This window comes from Nesoenas mayeri (assembly GCF_963082525.1).
Source record: "Nesoenas mayeri genome assembly, chromosome: 4".
NCBI classification, from domain to species: domain Eukaryota; kingdom Metazoa; phylum Chordata; class Aves; order Columbiformes; family Columbidae; genus Nesoenas; species Nesoenas mayeri.
The window spans coordinates 77,414,150-77,430,575 of NC_137540.1; the positions used below are offsets into that span (position 1 = coordinate 77,414,150).

The window sequence follows — 16,426 nt, forward strand, 5'->3', positions numbered from 1 at the left end:
CCCGGGGGTGCGGGGTTGGGCCCCCCCAGGGTGCAAGTGCCCCCCCGCCAAGCACGCGCCAGCCACGTGACAGACCCCCCCCAACCCGTCTCCGTCCGCGCGCGGGGAATCCCCCGCCCCCTCGCTGTGTTTACATCAATCCGCCAATCAGCGGCTCGCTAGCAGCACACCCCGCGCGGCGAGGCGGGCGTTTTGTGACGCCTCTCTCCATTGGGCGTCGCGCCCGCCAATCAGAAGCTGGGTGATGTGGTTATTTACCTTGTGCGCGGCCACGCCCACCCCACCACGGCCCCGCCTCCCAAGCCTGCCTGTCTGACCCCACGTGGGGGACGCGTGCGCCCAACCAATCGGACCCTCCGAGGTTAACCAATCCCGAGCCTAGGAGGTGGAGCCAGATTTCCAATCCGACACCGGCAGGGTGGGCGGGTCTCGGTGCTGGAGTGGCAGCGGTCCGGTGCAATAGCGGCACGCTCCCTCACCCTTCTGTCCAACCACACTTAGAGCCGAGGGCGAGGGGGCGGGGACGCCTGGTGAGGCTGGCCAATGGGGTGTCAGCTCCGCTGGGCGGGGCGGGGGGCGTGTCCCCGCCGCGCGGGGCGGGCGGCAGCGGGTCCGGCGGCGGCGGCGGCAGCGGAGGCGGGAGCGCCGGAGCGGCACCGGCCCGGCCCGGCCCGCAGGTAACGGCAGCGGCTGCGGGGCGCGCTCGGGGCGCGGGCCAAGCTCTGCTCCGGCCGCCTCTCGGGACAGCACCGGGGGGCTGTGTCTCACGGGCCTCCGGCGGGCGCAGGCCCCGGCCCCGCTGCGCGACGCCCGCAGGCCCCGGCCCGGGCCCGGCTGCGCTCGCAGCTCTGCCCGCGCAGCCACGGGGCTCCCCGGGGAGCTGCGGGTGTGCGGCCGTGCCCGGCCGGTGCCCGGCGCGCCGGGGGCTGCACCGGGTCGCGTTTTGCCGGGAGAGCTGCATCCCCGGGGGTGCGGGGGGCGCCGAGGACCCGGGGTTGAACCGGGTGTCCTGCTCGGAGGGACCGGCCAAAGTCCCTCCTGGCCGCTGTCAGCCCGGCTGGGCCCCCGCCAGCCCGCAGCTGGGCCTGTCCCACCGCCTGCCCTGCACTCCTCCTGACCGGACCGGCTCCCGAACCGCCCAGGGAGCCCTGAGCCACGGCCGGGGCGGGACATGGTCCGCGGGGCTTCTCCCTCCTAAACCCCTTCTCGGTGACAACCAGTAAGACAAGGGGCGATGGGTTCAAACTGGAACACAAGAGGTTCCACTTAAATTTGAGAAGAAACTTCTCAGTGAGGGTGGCAGAGCCTGGCCCAGGCTGCCCAGGGGGTTGTAGAGTCTCCTTCTGTGCAGACATTCCAACCCGCCTGGACACCTTCCTGTGTAACCTCATCTGGGTGTTCCTGCTCCATGGGGGGATTGCACTGGATGAGCTTTCCAGGGCCCTTCAACCCCTGACACTCTGGGGTTCTGTGAAACCCGCTCCCCCAGCATCGCCCCAGCCCAGGGTCGGGCACCGCGGGCCGGTCGCTCTGGGGCAGGTGTCACATCGCACGGTCTGTGCAGGTCGCAGCGACTGGGAGCCGGTTTCTCCAATTCACCGGCCGGGGACGCGGCACACGGGTGGGTTTGGGCTGGCCGGGGCTGTCCTGCCCCGCCGGCCGTGCTGACGGGGCCGAGATGCGTAGCCAGCTGCTGGCTCGTGCCCTTCAGGTGTTTTGTTACGTGCTGGCTCTTCAGGTTTCAGCCTGACGTGCAGCGACAAGTCGGGTGTTGCTGCCGGAGCATCGCGGCCAGGGAGGGAAACTTCTCTCTGCGTCTGACGGGCTGCGGCGCGGTGGTCCAGACCCTCACCCCTCTGTCCGCCTTGGCCATAGAGGACGCAGAGAAGGCTGCGTGAAGCCCTAGGTTGTGTTTATGTGGTTCGCGTATCATAATATTGCATTGAAAACGTCCACGTTTCCTTTCTGCGCAGTGGAGCTGAGGGGACGGCCCTTGCCAGGCTGGGGAGGGAAGAGCTGCGCGCGTCTCCTCGCAGGGCTCCCCGTTGATTGATTTGAGACGGGCAGAAGACACGGGCCGTACGCAGGGCCCGCTGTGTCCGAGGGCTCTGCCAGGTGGCCACTCGTGTCCTGCTGCACATTGTGAAGTTTTTATTCCGCACACAGGCTTGTTCCCCCCGTGAAGCAGGAGCTTGTTCTCCCCTGGCAGCCGGCCGCGGGGAGCCGCGGTTTGAGCGCAGCCGCGGGACGGTGCCGCGAGACCCTCCGCATCACCGGCCACTTCACCGCGGCTGCGCCAGGACAGCGCCCAGCCCCAAGCTGGCATCGTACCCCGGTGTTAATGTGATCTACACCAGTGTTGTCAGCAGCCGCAATCCGGGCTGGAAGGCGGCCCTGCCCGGCGCCCGCTCTGCTCTGGCGTTGACAGGACGCGCTTTGTCGGCTTTTGGTGGCCGGGAGAGCAGGGACCGCGGCACCACAGCCAGGGGGGAGCAGCCGGAGCCGGCGAGGTCGAGAAGCTGAGAGGTCGAATCACCGCATTTGCCTTGGTTCTCTTGGCCTCGCTACACTTGGCATGCAGGGCGGGCGTCCAGCCCAAAGCGGCTCCGTTTCCCCGGCGCAAACACAGATGAAGCCAGTCCCGCGGGTCTGGAGGGCCCTGCCAAAGCGCTGGGGGTGCTGCCGCGCTCACCATGCCCAGTAATTGTGGTACTGTGTCCGTCTGTCCCTCCCTGCTGTCCCCAGGTGTCCCTGTGCGGAGCTCACGGTGTGTCCATGGGCCCAGGAGTCACGGTGCTGTGTCCCTCTGTCCCTCCCTCGTGTCCCTGTGCGGAGCTCATGGTGTGTCTGTGGGACCAGGAGTCACGGTGCTGTGTCCCTCTGTCCCTCCCCAGTGTCCCCGGTGTCCCTGTGCAGAGCTCACGGTGTGTCCGTGGGCCCAGGAGTCGCAGTGTGTCCGTGGGCCCAGGAGTCACGGTGTGTCCGTGGGCCCAGCAGCTCCCGGTTTCCCCTCGCGGAGCAGAAGCGGCTGCCCGGGCAGCTGGCAGGTCCTGCTTGATGGACGCTCCGTTTTGAAGCCTTTACAAGAATTCTATTATCAATTCCCGTGAAAAGCGTACAGAAGATTGCTGCTGCTGGCAACATCGCGGCGTTAATCCTGGCGAGCAGCAGGACCCGCTTGTGAGCTGTTGAGCGCAGAACGTGTCGTCTTTGGGATTAAAAGTAGCTCAATGATGAGCCGTGTATAGGTTGAATCTGAAATTAGGTTTCTATGCATTTTGAGAGTGTGGTCGGTATTTCTGGTGCTTTCAAAGTGACGGGGGGATCTGGTGGTGCTTGGGCTGGTGCTGAGCGAAGTGTGGGGTTGTTCTCAGGGATTCAGATTAAAATAGAGATGAGAAGATCCCCCCGAGCGCAGGTGGGAACGGGCGCAGTTCCTCAGCACCGGGAGATCTGCGCATGGAAAACGTGGCGTGTGCTGCGAGCGGGGACTGGCACCCCCAGCGAGAACAGGGAGTCCAGCCTAACATTTAAAGTCCAGACTAACCTGGAAGACTTCACACCCTCTAATTAGAGCAACTCGCCAGCTCAGCTCTTCGCCCTCGGTGCTGCGAGTAAAACCTGCAGCGCCAGTGAAGGAGAAGCCTGGGGGGGAATAAAAGTACTTGAAAGGCGTCAAGGTGGCAATAAAGCGTGGGCTGAGCCAGAAAAAGCCAGACCTAGTTAGGCCGGGTTCCTGGTGAGACCCAACGGGGAACGTGGCTGGTGTGATGTGGGGCAGCTGGGGACGCTCCCGCCCGCTCGGAAAGTCTGCGGGGCTGGAGATGAAAGGTGCAGCTTGAGCTGCGGAGGAGTTGGGGCTTTGTCTGTAAACAGGGATCTCTTAGGGCCGGGATCTCTTAGGGCCGGGATCATTTAGGGCCGGGATCTCTTAGGGCCAGGATCGCGGGTTTGTTGGGGGCGGGTGGGCAGGAGCGAGGGCGTTGGAAACGGGGCTGAACCAGCTGGGCCTGTGGAACAGGAGAAGTTCCCGAGCTGCGAGAACGGGCTCTCTTGGGAGTCAAAGTTAACGAGCTGCCCTTCTCTAATTGCTGCTTGGGGGGAGTCGGAGTGGCTGCAAACCCGCCCGCCCTCTCCCCCGATCCGGATGATCCTGGGCGGCTGGGCCGGGACCCCCAGCCCGTTTGCTCGCGGTCGGTGTCTCTGCTGTGGGAACCGTTTCTGTGCGGCTGACGGGTTAAAAACAGGGGGTTTCTCTGTCTGAACGCTCACGGCTCAACAGAGCGGTGTCAGACCCTGAAGGCGGCGGGAGGAGGGTGCAGCACCGGCCGCTCCAAACGCATGGAGGAAGCGAGGTCTGGGGGCTTTTTCCTGACGTCTGGGTGGATTTTCCTGCTGAAAAACCAGCCTGTCTGCAAACCCGATAATTCCCAAAGCTATTTATAGCGCTGGGAGCCCTGGCCCGCCTGCCTCCCCAGCCCCGAGCGGCCTCCGCCGCGGCTTTGGCTCCGGCCGCGCCGGCCCGGCAGGGTGAGAAGGACCAGATGTCCCTGCCCGGAGCCAAGAGCACAGCTGGGCTGGATCCTGCGCTGCGGCGCTGCTCTGTTAACTCTTTGGGGGTGCGGGGGGAACGCCGCTCGTGCTGTGCTGGGTGTGCGGAGGGGACACCCGTGGGGACACAAAGCGACACAGGGAGGGGGACGGGAGCTCCCGGTGCTGCCAGATGAGCCCCGTTTGTTCTGCCACGTGTTACCCACCCTGTCCCTGCCCCATGTCCTGAGAACCTCATGTCCGTCTGTCCAGCCCTCCAGGGATGGTGACTCCAGCACTGCCCTGGGCAGCCTGTTCAATGCCCCACAGCCCTTTGGGGAAGACATTGTTCCCACATCCAACCTCAACCTCCCCTGGCGCAACTTGAGGCCGTTTCCTCTCATTCCCCTCAAAAAGAGTCCATCCCCTTCAGTGCCACGGGGACAATGACGCGGTGCTGCCATCGTCCTGCCGGAGCCACGCTGGTCAGTTTGCCCTCGGTGTCTCTGCCCCTCGTGCTCGTTTCCGTGGGTGACTGTTTCCAGCACCAAGGAGATGTCAATGTTAGTGCTGCGGAGCAGGGGGGTCCCGGGCGGCTCCCGCCGCGGGATTTGCCGCGTCCCGGCTCTCAGGAGGTGCTTTGACTGCTCCGGATCTGTTCTCTGAGCTCTCAGCGCCCAGGTGGAACATTACTTTTGGTTTTTATTGATCTGCTTAATTTTCCAGGGGAAAAGGAGGAGCTGGTCCGAGAAGCCTTCCCTCTGGAAGCAGGGATTGATGTATTGCAGGGTTACCGGGCAGCCCGAGCGCGGCTCCGGCGGCTCAGCAACGTGTCCATGGGTCTCAGGAACGTGTCCACGGGCTGCGGGTCCCGGCGCTGGCATGACTAGAGCAGAGCCATGGGAACAAACACCCGTGGGGCTGGACCCACACAGCCGTGGGGGCTCAAACCCACACACCCATGGGGCTGGGACCCACATACCCGTGGGGCTGGACCCAAATGTCCATGGGGGCTCAGACCCACATACCCATGGGGCTGGACCTAAACACCCATGGGGCAGGGACCCACACATCCATGGGGCTCAGCCCCACATACCCATGGGGCTGAGACCCACATACCTGTGGGGCTGGACCTAAACACCCATGGGGCTGGGACCCACACATCCATGGGGCTCAGCCCCACATACCCATGGGGGTCAGGCCCACACATCTGTGGGGCTGGACCCAAACACCCATGGGGCTGGGACCCACATAACCATGGGGCTCAGACCCACATAACCATGGGGGTCAGACCCACATATCTGTGGGGCTGGGACCCACATACCCATGGGGCTCAGCCCCACACACCCATTGGGCCCAGAGCTGGGTGTGAAAAACAGGAGCGAAAACAACCCTTGGACTGGGGTTTTTGTTTGGTTGATTTGGTTCGTTGTTTTTTGTTTTGTTGTTTTTGTTGTGGTTGTTTTGGTTTGTTTGGGGTTTTTTTGTATTTTTTTCAATTATTTGTTGTGGTTTGGGTTTTGTTTTTTGTTTGTTTGGGGGTTTGGTTTGTTTACCTGTTCGGTGAGATTTTCCACCCGGAATATTATTCCCGGTGGACATGGGACATCCCAGAATCCACCTGTCCCTGAGCTCTGAGCCCCCAGCTCCCCAAAACCCACCTGTCCCTGAGCTCTGAGCCCCCAGCTCCCCAAAACCCGCCTGTCCCTGAGCTCTGAACCCTCAGCTCCCCAAAACCTGCCTGTCCCTGAGCTCTGAGCCCCCAGCTCCCCAAAACCCGCCTGTCCCTGAGCTCTGAGCCCTCAGCTCCCCAAAACCCACCTGTCCCTGAGCTCTGAACCCTCAGCTCCCCAAAACCTGCCTGTCCCTGAGCTCTGAACCCCCAGCTCCCCAAAACCTACCTGTCCCTGAGCTCTGAGCCCCAAGCTCCCCAAAACCCGCCTGTCCCTGAGCTCTGAGCCCCAAGCTCCCCAAAACCTGCCTGTCCCTGAGCTCTGAGCCCCCAGCTCCCCAGCACCCGCCTGTCCCTGAGCTCTGAGCCCCAAGCTCCCCAAAACCTGCCTGTCCCTGAGCTCTGAGCCCCCAGCTCCCCAGCACCCGCCTGTCCTGCCTTGGCTGTGCCTGCGCAGCCCGCCGTGCTTCAGCAGGGGCTGGCGGGCGAGCTCCCCGCGCCAACGCGTGTTGTGCGCTGCACTGCGCTGGAGCTGCGGCTCCGCCGGCTCTGCCCAGCCCGGGCTCTGTGGTGCTGACGGCAGAGCCGCCGTGTTGGCTTTGGCACCACTGACTTTCCATGCTCCATCCAGAGTCTCTCCTCCCTTCTCTCCGGACAGCAGAGGCAGCTTGAGCGTGGCCTGGCCCCAGGACCTTCCTGCTCTTCCTTGGCCCTTTTTGCTCCCTTTTTGCTGCAATGTCAAAGCTGTGAGGCTCTCGGGGACTCGGCAGTGTTGGTACATCAGAGCCGTGCACCTTTGTTGCTTTTCAGAGCGTAACATCTGGCAGCTGTCCTGGGCTTGTCTGGGCTTCAGATTCCTCCTAAAAATAGGCATGATGTGCTTGGCACAGGCTGAGTTGAACACAGATCCAGCCCCATGGGGACACAGATGTGCCCCTGGTGCCGCTCGGACACGGAGCTTTGGGCTCCGGAGAGTCTGTCCGAGCTCAGCCTGCTCCCCGGGGACTCTGGCTCAGCAAACGGCAGCGTGCGTGTCGCAAACCAACGAGCTTTTGCGAAATACCCTCTAAAAATACAGCCATTGGGGGTGGGGTAAAGGGGCACGAGCTGGCGTGGGTGCGTTCTGCCAGAAACTTCACTCTTTTGGTGCTTGTGTGGGGTCAGCGATAACCCAGCTGTGGTCTACGGGTGTATTTTGATTTACCATGAATGGGGTGGATGGACGGGGTTGGGGTGCTCGGTATGGCCAGCTTGGGGAGCTGCTGGTCAGCTCACTCCTTGCGTTAAGCTCAGACTATCCTGATGGGTCAAAGCCATGGAAAAGAAATGCAAGCACAGCAGTGCGAGCGTCCGGGCGGGCGGGGGGACACGGGGGTCCCGCAGCCCCCTCAGCCCTCGTTTCTCCTGCAGAGTCTGGAATGATGAATGGCCCCGACCTTGGCCCCAGCGCGCCCAGCCCCACGGCCCAGGACGAGCAGGCGCCCAGCGGCCGCGATGACAAGGACAACAACCCCTTCGCCGAGTACATGTGGATGGAGAACGAGGAGGACTTCAACAGGCAGGTGAGAGCGGGACGGGCCGTCAGCGCTTCTGCGCCTCGCTGAGGGCGACGTTCCCTGTGCTGGGACCAGCAGCGTGAGTCCCGGGCCCTGTGCTGGCGGGGAAGGGTCATGCTGGTTATATGGGATCTGCCTCTGAGGACACGGGGGGCAAAGTCAGAAAAAGCCCTCCCGCTGCCTCTGACCCTCTCAGAGCTTTATTGGAACTGCGATCTGTGCTTTGCTGTGATACACAAGACCTTCCACTCCGTATGCTCGGCTGGAGGGAGAGGAAAAATCGGTGCTCAAAGTGTGAGAGCTTTGGTAGCCTGGCTGCCTCCGCAGCGAGTTCCTGCGGTTAGTGCCTCTTGTTGGGGGGAAAAACCTCCGTTTTGGTGAAACGATCATGAATATGCTTGGAGCAGCCAGAGCGCTCAGTAGGAGCTGCGCTCCGCAGTGGCCGGTGGAGCCCTGGAGAGAGAGCTGCTGGTGCACGGTGCTGGGACTGAGAGTCACGGCATCGGTTGGGTTGGAAAAGCCCCTCAGATCATGGAGTCCTCCCTTAACCCACCCTGTCCCTGCCCCATGTCCTGAGAACCTCATGTCCGTCTGTCCAGCCCTCCAGGGACGGTGACTCCAGCACTGCCCTGGGCAGCCTGTTCAATGCCCCACAGCCCTTTGGGGAAGAAATTGTTCCCAGATCCAACCTCAACCTCCCTGGCGCAACTTGAGGCCGTTTCCTCTGCTCCTGGCGCTTGTTCCCTGGGAAGATTTGAGCAGCTTGTGGAACGAGGAGGTGACAGAGCTGGAGCAGCCGCAGCGTGTCCTCGTGCTGCTGCTTCGGATCCTGATGGCCGCACAGCACAGCGCAGCGCAGCACAGCGCAGCACAGAGCACAGCGCAGCACAGCAGGGAGGAGCTCACTGGAGGTTTGCTATCCCTCCTGCCCTCACCCCAGTAGCTGCGGAGAAGTCAGACGCCTGATCTGGGTGGAGAAGGAGCTTCCCCCTTCATCTGCTGCAAAGCGGAGCTCTCCCAGACACTTGTCCCATCCCTGGAACATCCAAGCGCTGGATTCCGGTCCCCGGGCTGTCAGGGAGGAACCTCCAGAGCCGCGTCAGAGGGATTTCACACCCGCACCACGCCCCTGGTCACCACAGGAGGGTTTCGTCAGCTTTGCTGGTGTCCTCAGCAGAAATGTCGGTCGTGGCAGCGGAGCGTGGTTGCGCAGCAGGACGCTGCCGCCCCGCTGACGGTGACCCTGGAAAGGCTGCAGCAGCCGCCCCAGCACTAGCGCCGTGACTCAAGGCTTCTGTTGTGCTTGGCGGCGTGATTAGGCCCCCACAAGCAGCTGTGCTGGTGGAAATGTGCTACGTTAATTAGCTAATGTTTGGAAAGTGCTGTCTTGGTTAAAAGCAAAGCGCAAAGCAAACCGTAAGGCAGCTCCGTGCCCGGGGCAGAGGGACCTGCGGGAGGGAGGAAAACGGAGCCAAGAGCTCCGGGATTCCTCGTGTGGGCCCAGGGGCGCTGAGACCCTCACCTGGTCTGCAGCGACGATCATTTTGGCTGGAAAAGATCATCAAGTCCAACCATAACCCACCCCAGCACTGCCCTGCATCTCCTGGTTCAGGTGGTCACTGGCCAGTGAAAAGGAGCTGGGGAGAGGGGCAGCAGGCGGGGACAGGCACAAGGGTGCCCAGGATGTCCCCTCCCTGTCCCCTGGGCCAGGGCCGATACGGTCACCGCGTCCCCAGCTCACAGCCAGCACCGGCACTGGGGAAATGGGCTGCAGGGCCGGGGCTGGGAGGAGAGGGAGCGTGCAGCGGGGTTGCGGTGCTTGAGGTGCACGAAGCTCTGGGCTCGCTCCATGGCGTCCTGGAGAAGTGCAGGATCCCGGGGCCGTTGTCACCATCATTGTCACTGTCTGTGCCTTGTTCCCCTCGCTGTCCTGTTGTCACCAGCGCGATGTCAGGAACAGCCCATGCAAACCCCGCGGAGGGTCTGTGAGCAGCCAGGCGGTTTTCCCCAGGCCAGAACCAGTTTTGGAGGCCGGTGGAGGGTCCGGAGGCAGCGGCACCTGAGAGCTCAGATCCTGCCTGGGCGGGATTTCAATGGCAGCAGGGACCGAACAACCTGAACGCGGACAGCAGGGCGGGTTGCCGAGCTCCCCTTTTCCCCGGGAAGCCAGTTTTGGTTGTAGTTTCTCTTTTCCGCTGCTGAAATGGCAGGGTTGAAGCTTTTCAGAGCATTTAGCGACACACAGATTCGCTTAGCTCGCGTGGACTCGGTCACAGCTGCTCCAAATCCTGCCGTTCCCTGGCTCTCGTTTTGTGGCAGCCGGTTGAGCATAAACATCACAAGAAAACCCGCCTGGAAGGTGGGAGCAGCCAGTTAATGTGCCCCATGGAGTATATGGGGCTGCTGGGGGGTGAGGACGGGACCCCAGCCCCGTTCCTGCCGTTCCCAGCCCCGCAGCCCCAGCCGGCTCCTCTCCTCAGCCCGGCTTTCCTGCGCTCGGCAGGAGGGGAGTGCCACCCTGTGTCGGTGCTCGGCAAACCGGGGAGAGATGGGAATGGAACAGCTGTGGCATCGGGAACAGAACGGCCGCAGCATCGGGAATGGAACGGCTGCAGGATCGGGAACGGAACAGCCGCAGCATTGGGAACGGAACGGCTGCAGCATTGGGAATGGAACAGCTGTGGCATTGGGAACGGAACGGCCGCAGCATCGGGAACGGAACAGGCGCAGCATCGGGAACGGAACAGCCGCAGCATTGGGAACGAAACGGCTGCAGCATCGGGAATGGAACAGCTGTGGCATCAGGAATGGAACAGCTGTGGCATCGGGAACGGAACGGCTGCAGCATTGGGAACAGAATGGCCGCAGCATCGAGAATGGAACGGCTGCAGCATCGGGAATGGAACGGCTGCAGCATTGGGAACGGAACGGCCGCAGCATTGGGAATGGAACAGCTGCGGCATCGGGAATGGAACAGCTGTGGCATCGGGAACGGAACGGCCGCAGCATTGGGAACAGAACAGCTGCAGCATTGGGAACGGAACGGCCGCAGCATTGGGAATGGAATGGCTGCAGCATTGGGAATGGAACAGCCGCAGCATTGGGAACGGAACGGCTGCAGCATCAGGAACAGAACAGCCACAGCATCGGGAATGACTGCGGCATCAGGAACAGAATGGCCACAGCATTGAGAACGGAACAGCCATGGCATCGGGAATGGCCACAGCATTGGGAACAGAACGGCCACAGCATTGGGAATGGCCACAGCATTGGGAATAGAATGGCCACAGCATCGAGAACGGCTGCGGCATTGAGAATGGCCGCGGCATCGAGAACGGCTGCAGCATCACTCCGCAGCATCAGGAATGGTCGCAGCATTGCTCCACAGCATCAAGAACGGCCGCGGCACCACTCCACAGCATCAGGAATGGCTGCAGCATTGCGAACGGCCACGGCATGGCTCCACAGCGGGGCCCACCCCAGGGTGCTCTCAGGGAGCTCCTGCTCGTCCCCTCGGGCGCGGATCCCAGCGTTTCTCCACACGCCGTTTGCAGGGCGCAGCGCGGGGCAGCGCGAGCCGGCGCCTCCAGGAGGGGCAGAAAAACCCTTGGACAGTCCTGCCCCACCCCTGTGCGTCACCCGGACCCATCGCAGAATTAGAGCCTGGGTCTCCTCATTCTTCACCAAATCTGTGTATTTTGGGTGGTGGGCTGTCAATTGCAGCTCTGACCTTCAGCTGCGGAGCTGCGCCTGCAGCTGCAGAAAATAAGGCCTTGCCAAACCAAACCCTTCCCCGCTCTGTCCCTTCATTCACCTCTGGGATCACATCTCCCCTTATTTCCCAGCTGAGGACTCTGAAGCCTTTTCTACTAACAAATCAGAAAGTTCAGCAGCTTGCCCAAGTTATGCTGGGCAGTTTATGCCAAGCAAATTCTATATCAGCAGTTAAAACAAGTCCTATAAGAAGTGATATAGCAAATAATTCCACAGACCGAGGCAGTGTGTGTGCTGACAACGCGCCCCCCGCACTGCACCCCGCTGGGGTTTCATTATTTTTGATATCAGCCCCCCCGGCCGTTTAGCAGCGAGCTCTTCCCGAGCCCAAAACCCTGCGGGTGCTGATGCGGCTGGACGGGCCGTAAATCCCGGCCTGTAAATGCCACCCCATTGCCGTGGGGTGCGCGAGTGCCGTGACCCGTGGGCTGCACCGGCCAGAGTCAGAAAGAATCAGCACAGCGTTGGTCTGCTTGGACAAGCCCCTCAAGCTCATGGAGTCCAACCATAACCCACCCTGTCCCTGCCCCATGTCCTGAGAACCTCGTGTCCGTCTGTCCAGCCCTCCAGGGCTGGTGACTCCAGCACTGCCCTGGGCAGCCTGTTCAATGCCCCACAGCCCTTTGGGGAAGACATTGTTCCCAGATCCAAGCTCAGCGTCCCCTGGTGGGCCGTTGCGTGCTGGTTGGTCCCTGTGGCTGACGGGGTCTCTGGGCAGGTGGAGGAGGAGCTGCAGGAGCAGGAGTTCCTCGACCGCTGCTTCCAGGAGATGCTGGAGGAAGAGGACCAGGACTGGTTCATTCCGTCGCGCGACCTGCCCCAGGGCGTGGGGCAGCTGCAGCAGCAGCTCAACGGGCTCTCCGTGGGTGACGGCCACGCTTCGGACGACATTCTGGTGAGGAGACGCGCGGCGCGTCTGGTGATGAGCGGAGGATCCGTCCTGGGGAGGGGGACGGGTTTCCCTGGGGGTTTCGTAGAATAATTTGGGTTGAAGGGACCTTAAAGCTCCCCCAGTGCCCCCCCTGCCATGACAGGGACATCTGCACCAGCTCAGGGTGCTCAGAGCCCGTCCAGCCTGGCCTGGGATGTCTCAGGGATGGTTCATCCACCATCTCTCTGGGTACCTGGGCCAGGCTCTCACCACCCTCAGGGCAACAATTCCTTCCTCATGTCCAGCCTGAATCTCCCTCCTTTAGTTTAAACCATCACCCCTTGTCCTGTCACGACAGCCCCTGCTCAAAGCCTGTCCGCAGTGTGGGGGGCCGGGTTTCCTGGCCGGCAGTGGGCTGTCGGTGCGGGAGCTGGTGCTGACACGCCGGTCACGATGCATTTGGGAGTTTTCTGCAAGAATGTTATTTTTAGCCACATATCCTAAAGCCCAAAGTCTCCGGCTTTGCAGAACTTGCTCTCCAGGAGCCGTGGGGATGGAGCTGCCCCGGCGCTGAGCTGAGCTCCGGTCCTGAGCAACACGGGACCTCTCTTACCTGTTGTTCGGGTGTCCTGGCCGGCTGGGGAGGTCCCGAAACCCCCCTGGGGGCAGACCCTGTGGCGGTCGCACTTGCTCTGCAGCATCTCAGGCGCCCGCGGGGACACGGGGACCACGGCAGCCGCTTTGCAGCAGTGACGGTGTCCTCGGGACGGGTGCCCATATTTAAACCGCTGCCGGACCCCCCTACTCCCTCTTTTCTTCCAGAGCAAAAGCAACTTGAATCCCGACGCCAAGGAGTTTGTGCCCGGCGTGAAGTACTGATGTCCAGGCAGGATTAGGAGGGACTGTCCCTGCTCCGGGGTCACGGCCGGGGGCCGGGGCTGCTGCGACGTGGCGAAATCTCGCTCTGCGCTTCAAGTACCTTTTTTCTTCTTTTTTCTTTTTTTTTTTTAATTCCTACAAAACTCTTCCTTTGTACCGTCTATCACCTATTTGATTTTTGGCAGTTTTTGCTTTCTGGGACTTGCAGCCCTTAGGTGTGTCCTGGAGCCCAGCGCTCCCGTAGCCTCAGAGACCCATTTCCACCCCTGCTCACACCTGCTGCTGGAAAAGTCTCTTGTTCTGGTTTAAGCATAATTTCTAGCAGCCCCCAGCCCCGGGAGCCGCGCCGGCTCTCTCTGTTCCGTTAAACAAGGTTCCTTTCGCTCAAGTGAAGTGTAACACGAGTGTAAAGCCCAGGGTCCCGCTGGAGCCCAGCGCTGCGGTACGTGCTGAGCACCGACCCCCAGCTGCGGGAGCTCCTGGGGACACGGCGTTTGTCACCCAGCGTCCATCCCCAGCCAAGGGAGCTCCACGTCTGCTCCTTAAAGAGTTTTCCCCCAGCTCTGAAGCATCTGTAAGTAAATTCCAAAAGAGCGGCTTAGAGCCTCCCTGGGAGGAGGATCCTCCGCCACGATGGTCCTGAGCGCAGGAGCACGCGGGACGTGGACAGAGGAGGCGACGGGCAGCGTCTCGGTCCCTTTGCCGTGTGGTGGGTGGCGCTGGAGGCGAAGCCGCCGCTGTGCTGTGCGTGAGCAGCATCCCTGGGCTCAGTTTCCAGGCCTTGCTGGGCTGCTGTGCAGAGCCGGGCTCAGGACCCTGCGCCCAGAAGAGGCGGCAGCTGCTCCGCGAGGGTTTAGCTTGGCAATTAAAATATTAATGATGGCTGTCTCTGCTAGGGTGGACGGGGACGCTTGCTCGTGGGTGTGAATCTCACCTGGCAGCTCCAGTTCCTTCCAGTGTTCCCGTTAATTAAACAGAGCCGTTAATTTGGGGGATGAGGGATCCCCGCGGGTCTGTGGGGATGGAAGCCGGTGGCTGCAGCGACTCAGGGGTCCCTGGGCTGTGAACACTAATGCTGAGCGGAGCTTTAGGCTGCTTTAACTCGTTACAGTCCGCACTGAAACCAACCAGCTCTCCCGTCTCTGGCTGCTTAAAACCAGCACTAAACCCTGACACTACCGCGGCCAGAGCCGGGCACAGGTGCCTCTCAAATCTCGCTGCCCCGAGGTGCTGGTTTGGGTCGATTTTCCTGCTTTTTGGTACAAGCCATGCCCAGGGCTGCCAGGCTGTCCCGGGCTGTCCCTGGGCTGTGCTGGGCTGTCCCAGGGCTGTCCCGGGCTGTCCCAGGGCTGTCCCGGGGCTGTCCCGGGCTGTCCCAAGGCTGTCCCTGGGCTGTGCCGGGCTGTCCCCGCGCTGTCTCCAGGCTGTCCCGGGGCTGTCCCGAGGCTGTCCCTTGGCTGTCCCGGGCTGTGCCCATGCTGTCTCTGGGTCATCCCCATGCGGTACTGGGCTGTCCCCGGGCTGTCCCCGGGCTGTCCCGAGGCTGTGCCGGTTTGTGCCCACGCTGTCCCTGGGCTGTCCCGGGCTGTCCCTGGGCTGTCCCTGGGCTGTCCCTGGGCTGTTCCTGGGCTGTCTCGGGCTGTTCCTGGGCTGTCCCTGGGCTGTCCCTGGGTTGTCCCAGGCTGTCCCTGAGCTGTCCCAGGCTGTCCCGGGGCTGTGCTGGGCTGTCCCGGGGCCGTCTCGGGCTGTCCCAGGCTGTCCCTGGGTTGTCCCGGGCTGTTCCTGGGCTGTCCCGGGCTGTCCCTGGGCTGTTCCTGGGCTGTCCCAGGCTGTCCCTGTGCTGTCCATGGGCTGTGCCAGGCTGTTCCCAGGCTGTCCCTGGGCTGTCCTCATGGTGTACTGGGCTGTCCCCACGCTGTCCCGGGCTGTCTCGGGCTGTGCCAGGCTCTGTGCCGGGCTCTGTGCCGGGCAGCCCCCCAAAGCGGCAGCACAATTCCTTCCCTCCCTTTTTCTCGGGTTTCTATTTGATTTCTTACCCCCGCCCCAAGACGTGCTGTACATTTCAGACAATGCGTCACGGAAAATAAACTGGTTTTGGAGGTGAGCGGGTGGCGGTCTGGCCTGGGGGAGGCCTGAGGGGTCCCCGTCCAAACGTCTCGCTCCCCATTTTCCGCCTTCACCCCACGGTGGGTCCGGCCCCGGGGCCTGGGGGGGAACCGGCTCCGGGCACCCGCGCTGCCCCCGGGACACGGAACTGGGATCGATGGGAAAGCGGGGAGAGGATCCGCGGTGTGGAGGCCACGGCTGGAGCGGGGGCAGCGTGTGTGGGGCAGTGTGTGTGGGGCACTGTGTGGGGGCAGTGTGTGGGGCAGTGTGTGTGGGGCACTGTGTGGGGGCAGTGTGGGGGGCAGTGTGTGTGGGGCACTGTGTGGGGGCAGTGTGGGGGGCAGTGTGTGGGGCAGTGTGTGTGGGGGGCAGTGTGTGGGGGGCAGTGTGTGGGGCAGTGTGTGAGGGCAGTGTGTGGGGGCAGTGTGTGGGGGCAGTGTGTGGGGCAGTGTGTGGGGGGCAGTGTGTGGGGCAGTGTGTGGGGGCAGTGTGTGGGGGCAGTGTTAGGGGGCAGTGTGTGTGGGGCAATGTGTGGGGCAGTGTGTGGGGGGCAGTGTGTGTGGCAGTGTGTGTGGGGCAGTGTGTGGGGGGCAGTGTGGGGGGGGGCAGTGTGTAGGGGGCAGTGTATGGGGGGCAGTGGGGCCGGGGGATCATTCCTGCTGGGTGCTGTGCGGGGCAGAGGCGGCTCTGGGCTGGGTGCAGTGTGGCGGGCGCAGCCGCTGCTGCTCGGCCCCCGTGCGGGCACCGGGACCCTTCGCTTTCGCTTTATCTTGCAGTTTGATGCTTTTTTCCTTCCTATTTTGCTTTTTTTTTTACTATTTTTTCTTCTTTGTTTTTCCTTTTTTTTCTTTTTTCTTTTTCCTCTTCTTGCTTTTTCTTTTTCTCTTTTCTTTCACTTCCTTTTTTTCTTCTTTTTCATTTTTCTCTTTCTTCTCTTTTTCTCTTTAATCTTTTTCTTTTTTCTTCTTTTTCTTTTTCCTTTTCCTTTTTCTTCTCTTTTTCCCCATCTTTTTCTTCTTTTTTTTCTCCTCTTTTTCT

The 16,426-nt window shown here is 62.0% G+C and overlaps 1 protein-coding gene across 1 annotated transcript; it reads left to right on the forward strand.

The window, feature by feature from the left end:
- Nucleotides 1-586: 586 nt before the first annotated feature.
- PAIP2B (poly(A) binding protein interacting protein 2B) lies at nucleotides 587-13,452 on the forward strand. Its single transcript, XM_080343822.1, has 4 exons — nucleotides 587-677; nucleotides 7,613-7,764; nucleotides 12,251-12,427; nucleotides 13,226-13,452. The coding sequence occupies exons 2-4, from the start codon at nucleotides 7,621-7,623 to the stop codon at nucleotides 13,280-13,282; spliced, it is 378 nt and encodes a 125-aa protein (XP_080199948.1). The 5' UTR covers nucleotides 587-677; nucleotides 7,613-7,620; the 3' UTR covers nucleotides 13,283-13,452.
- Nucleotides 13,453-16,426: the final 2,974 nt, after the last annotated feature.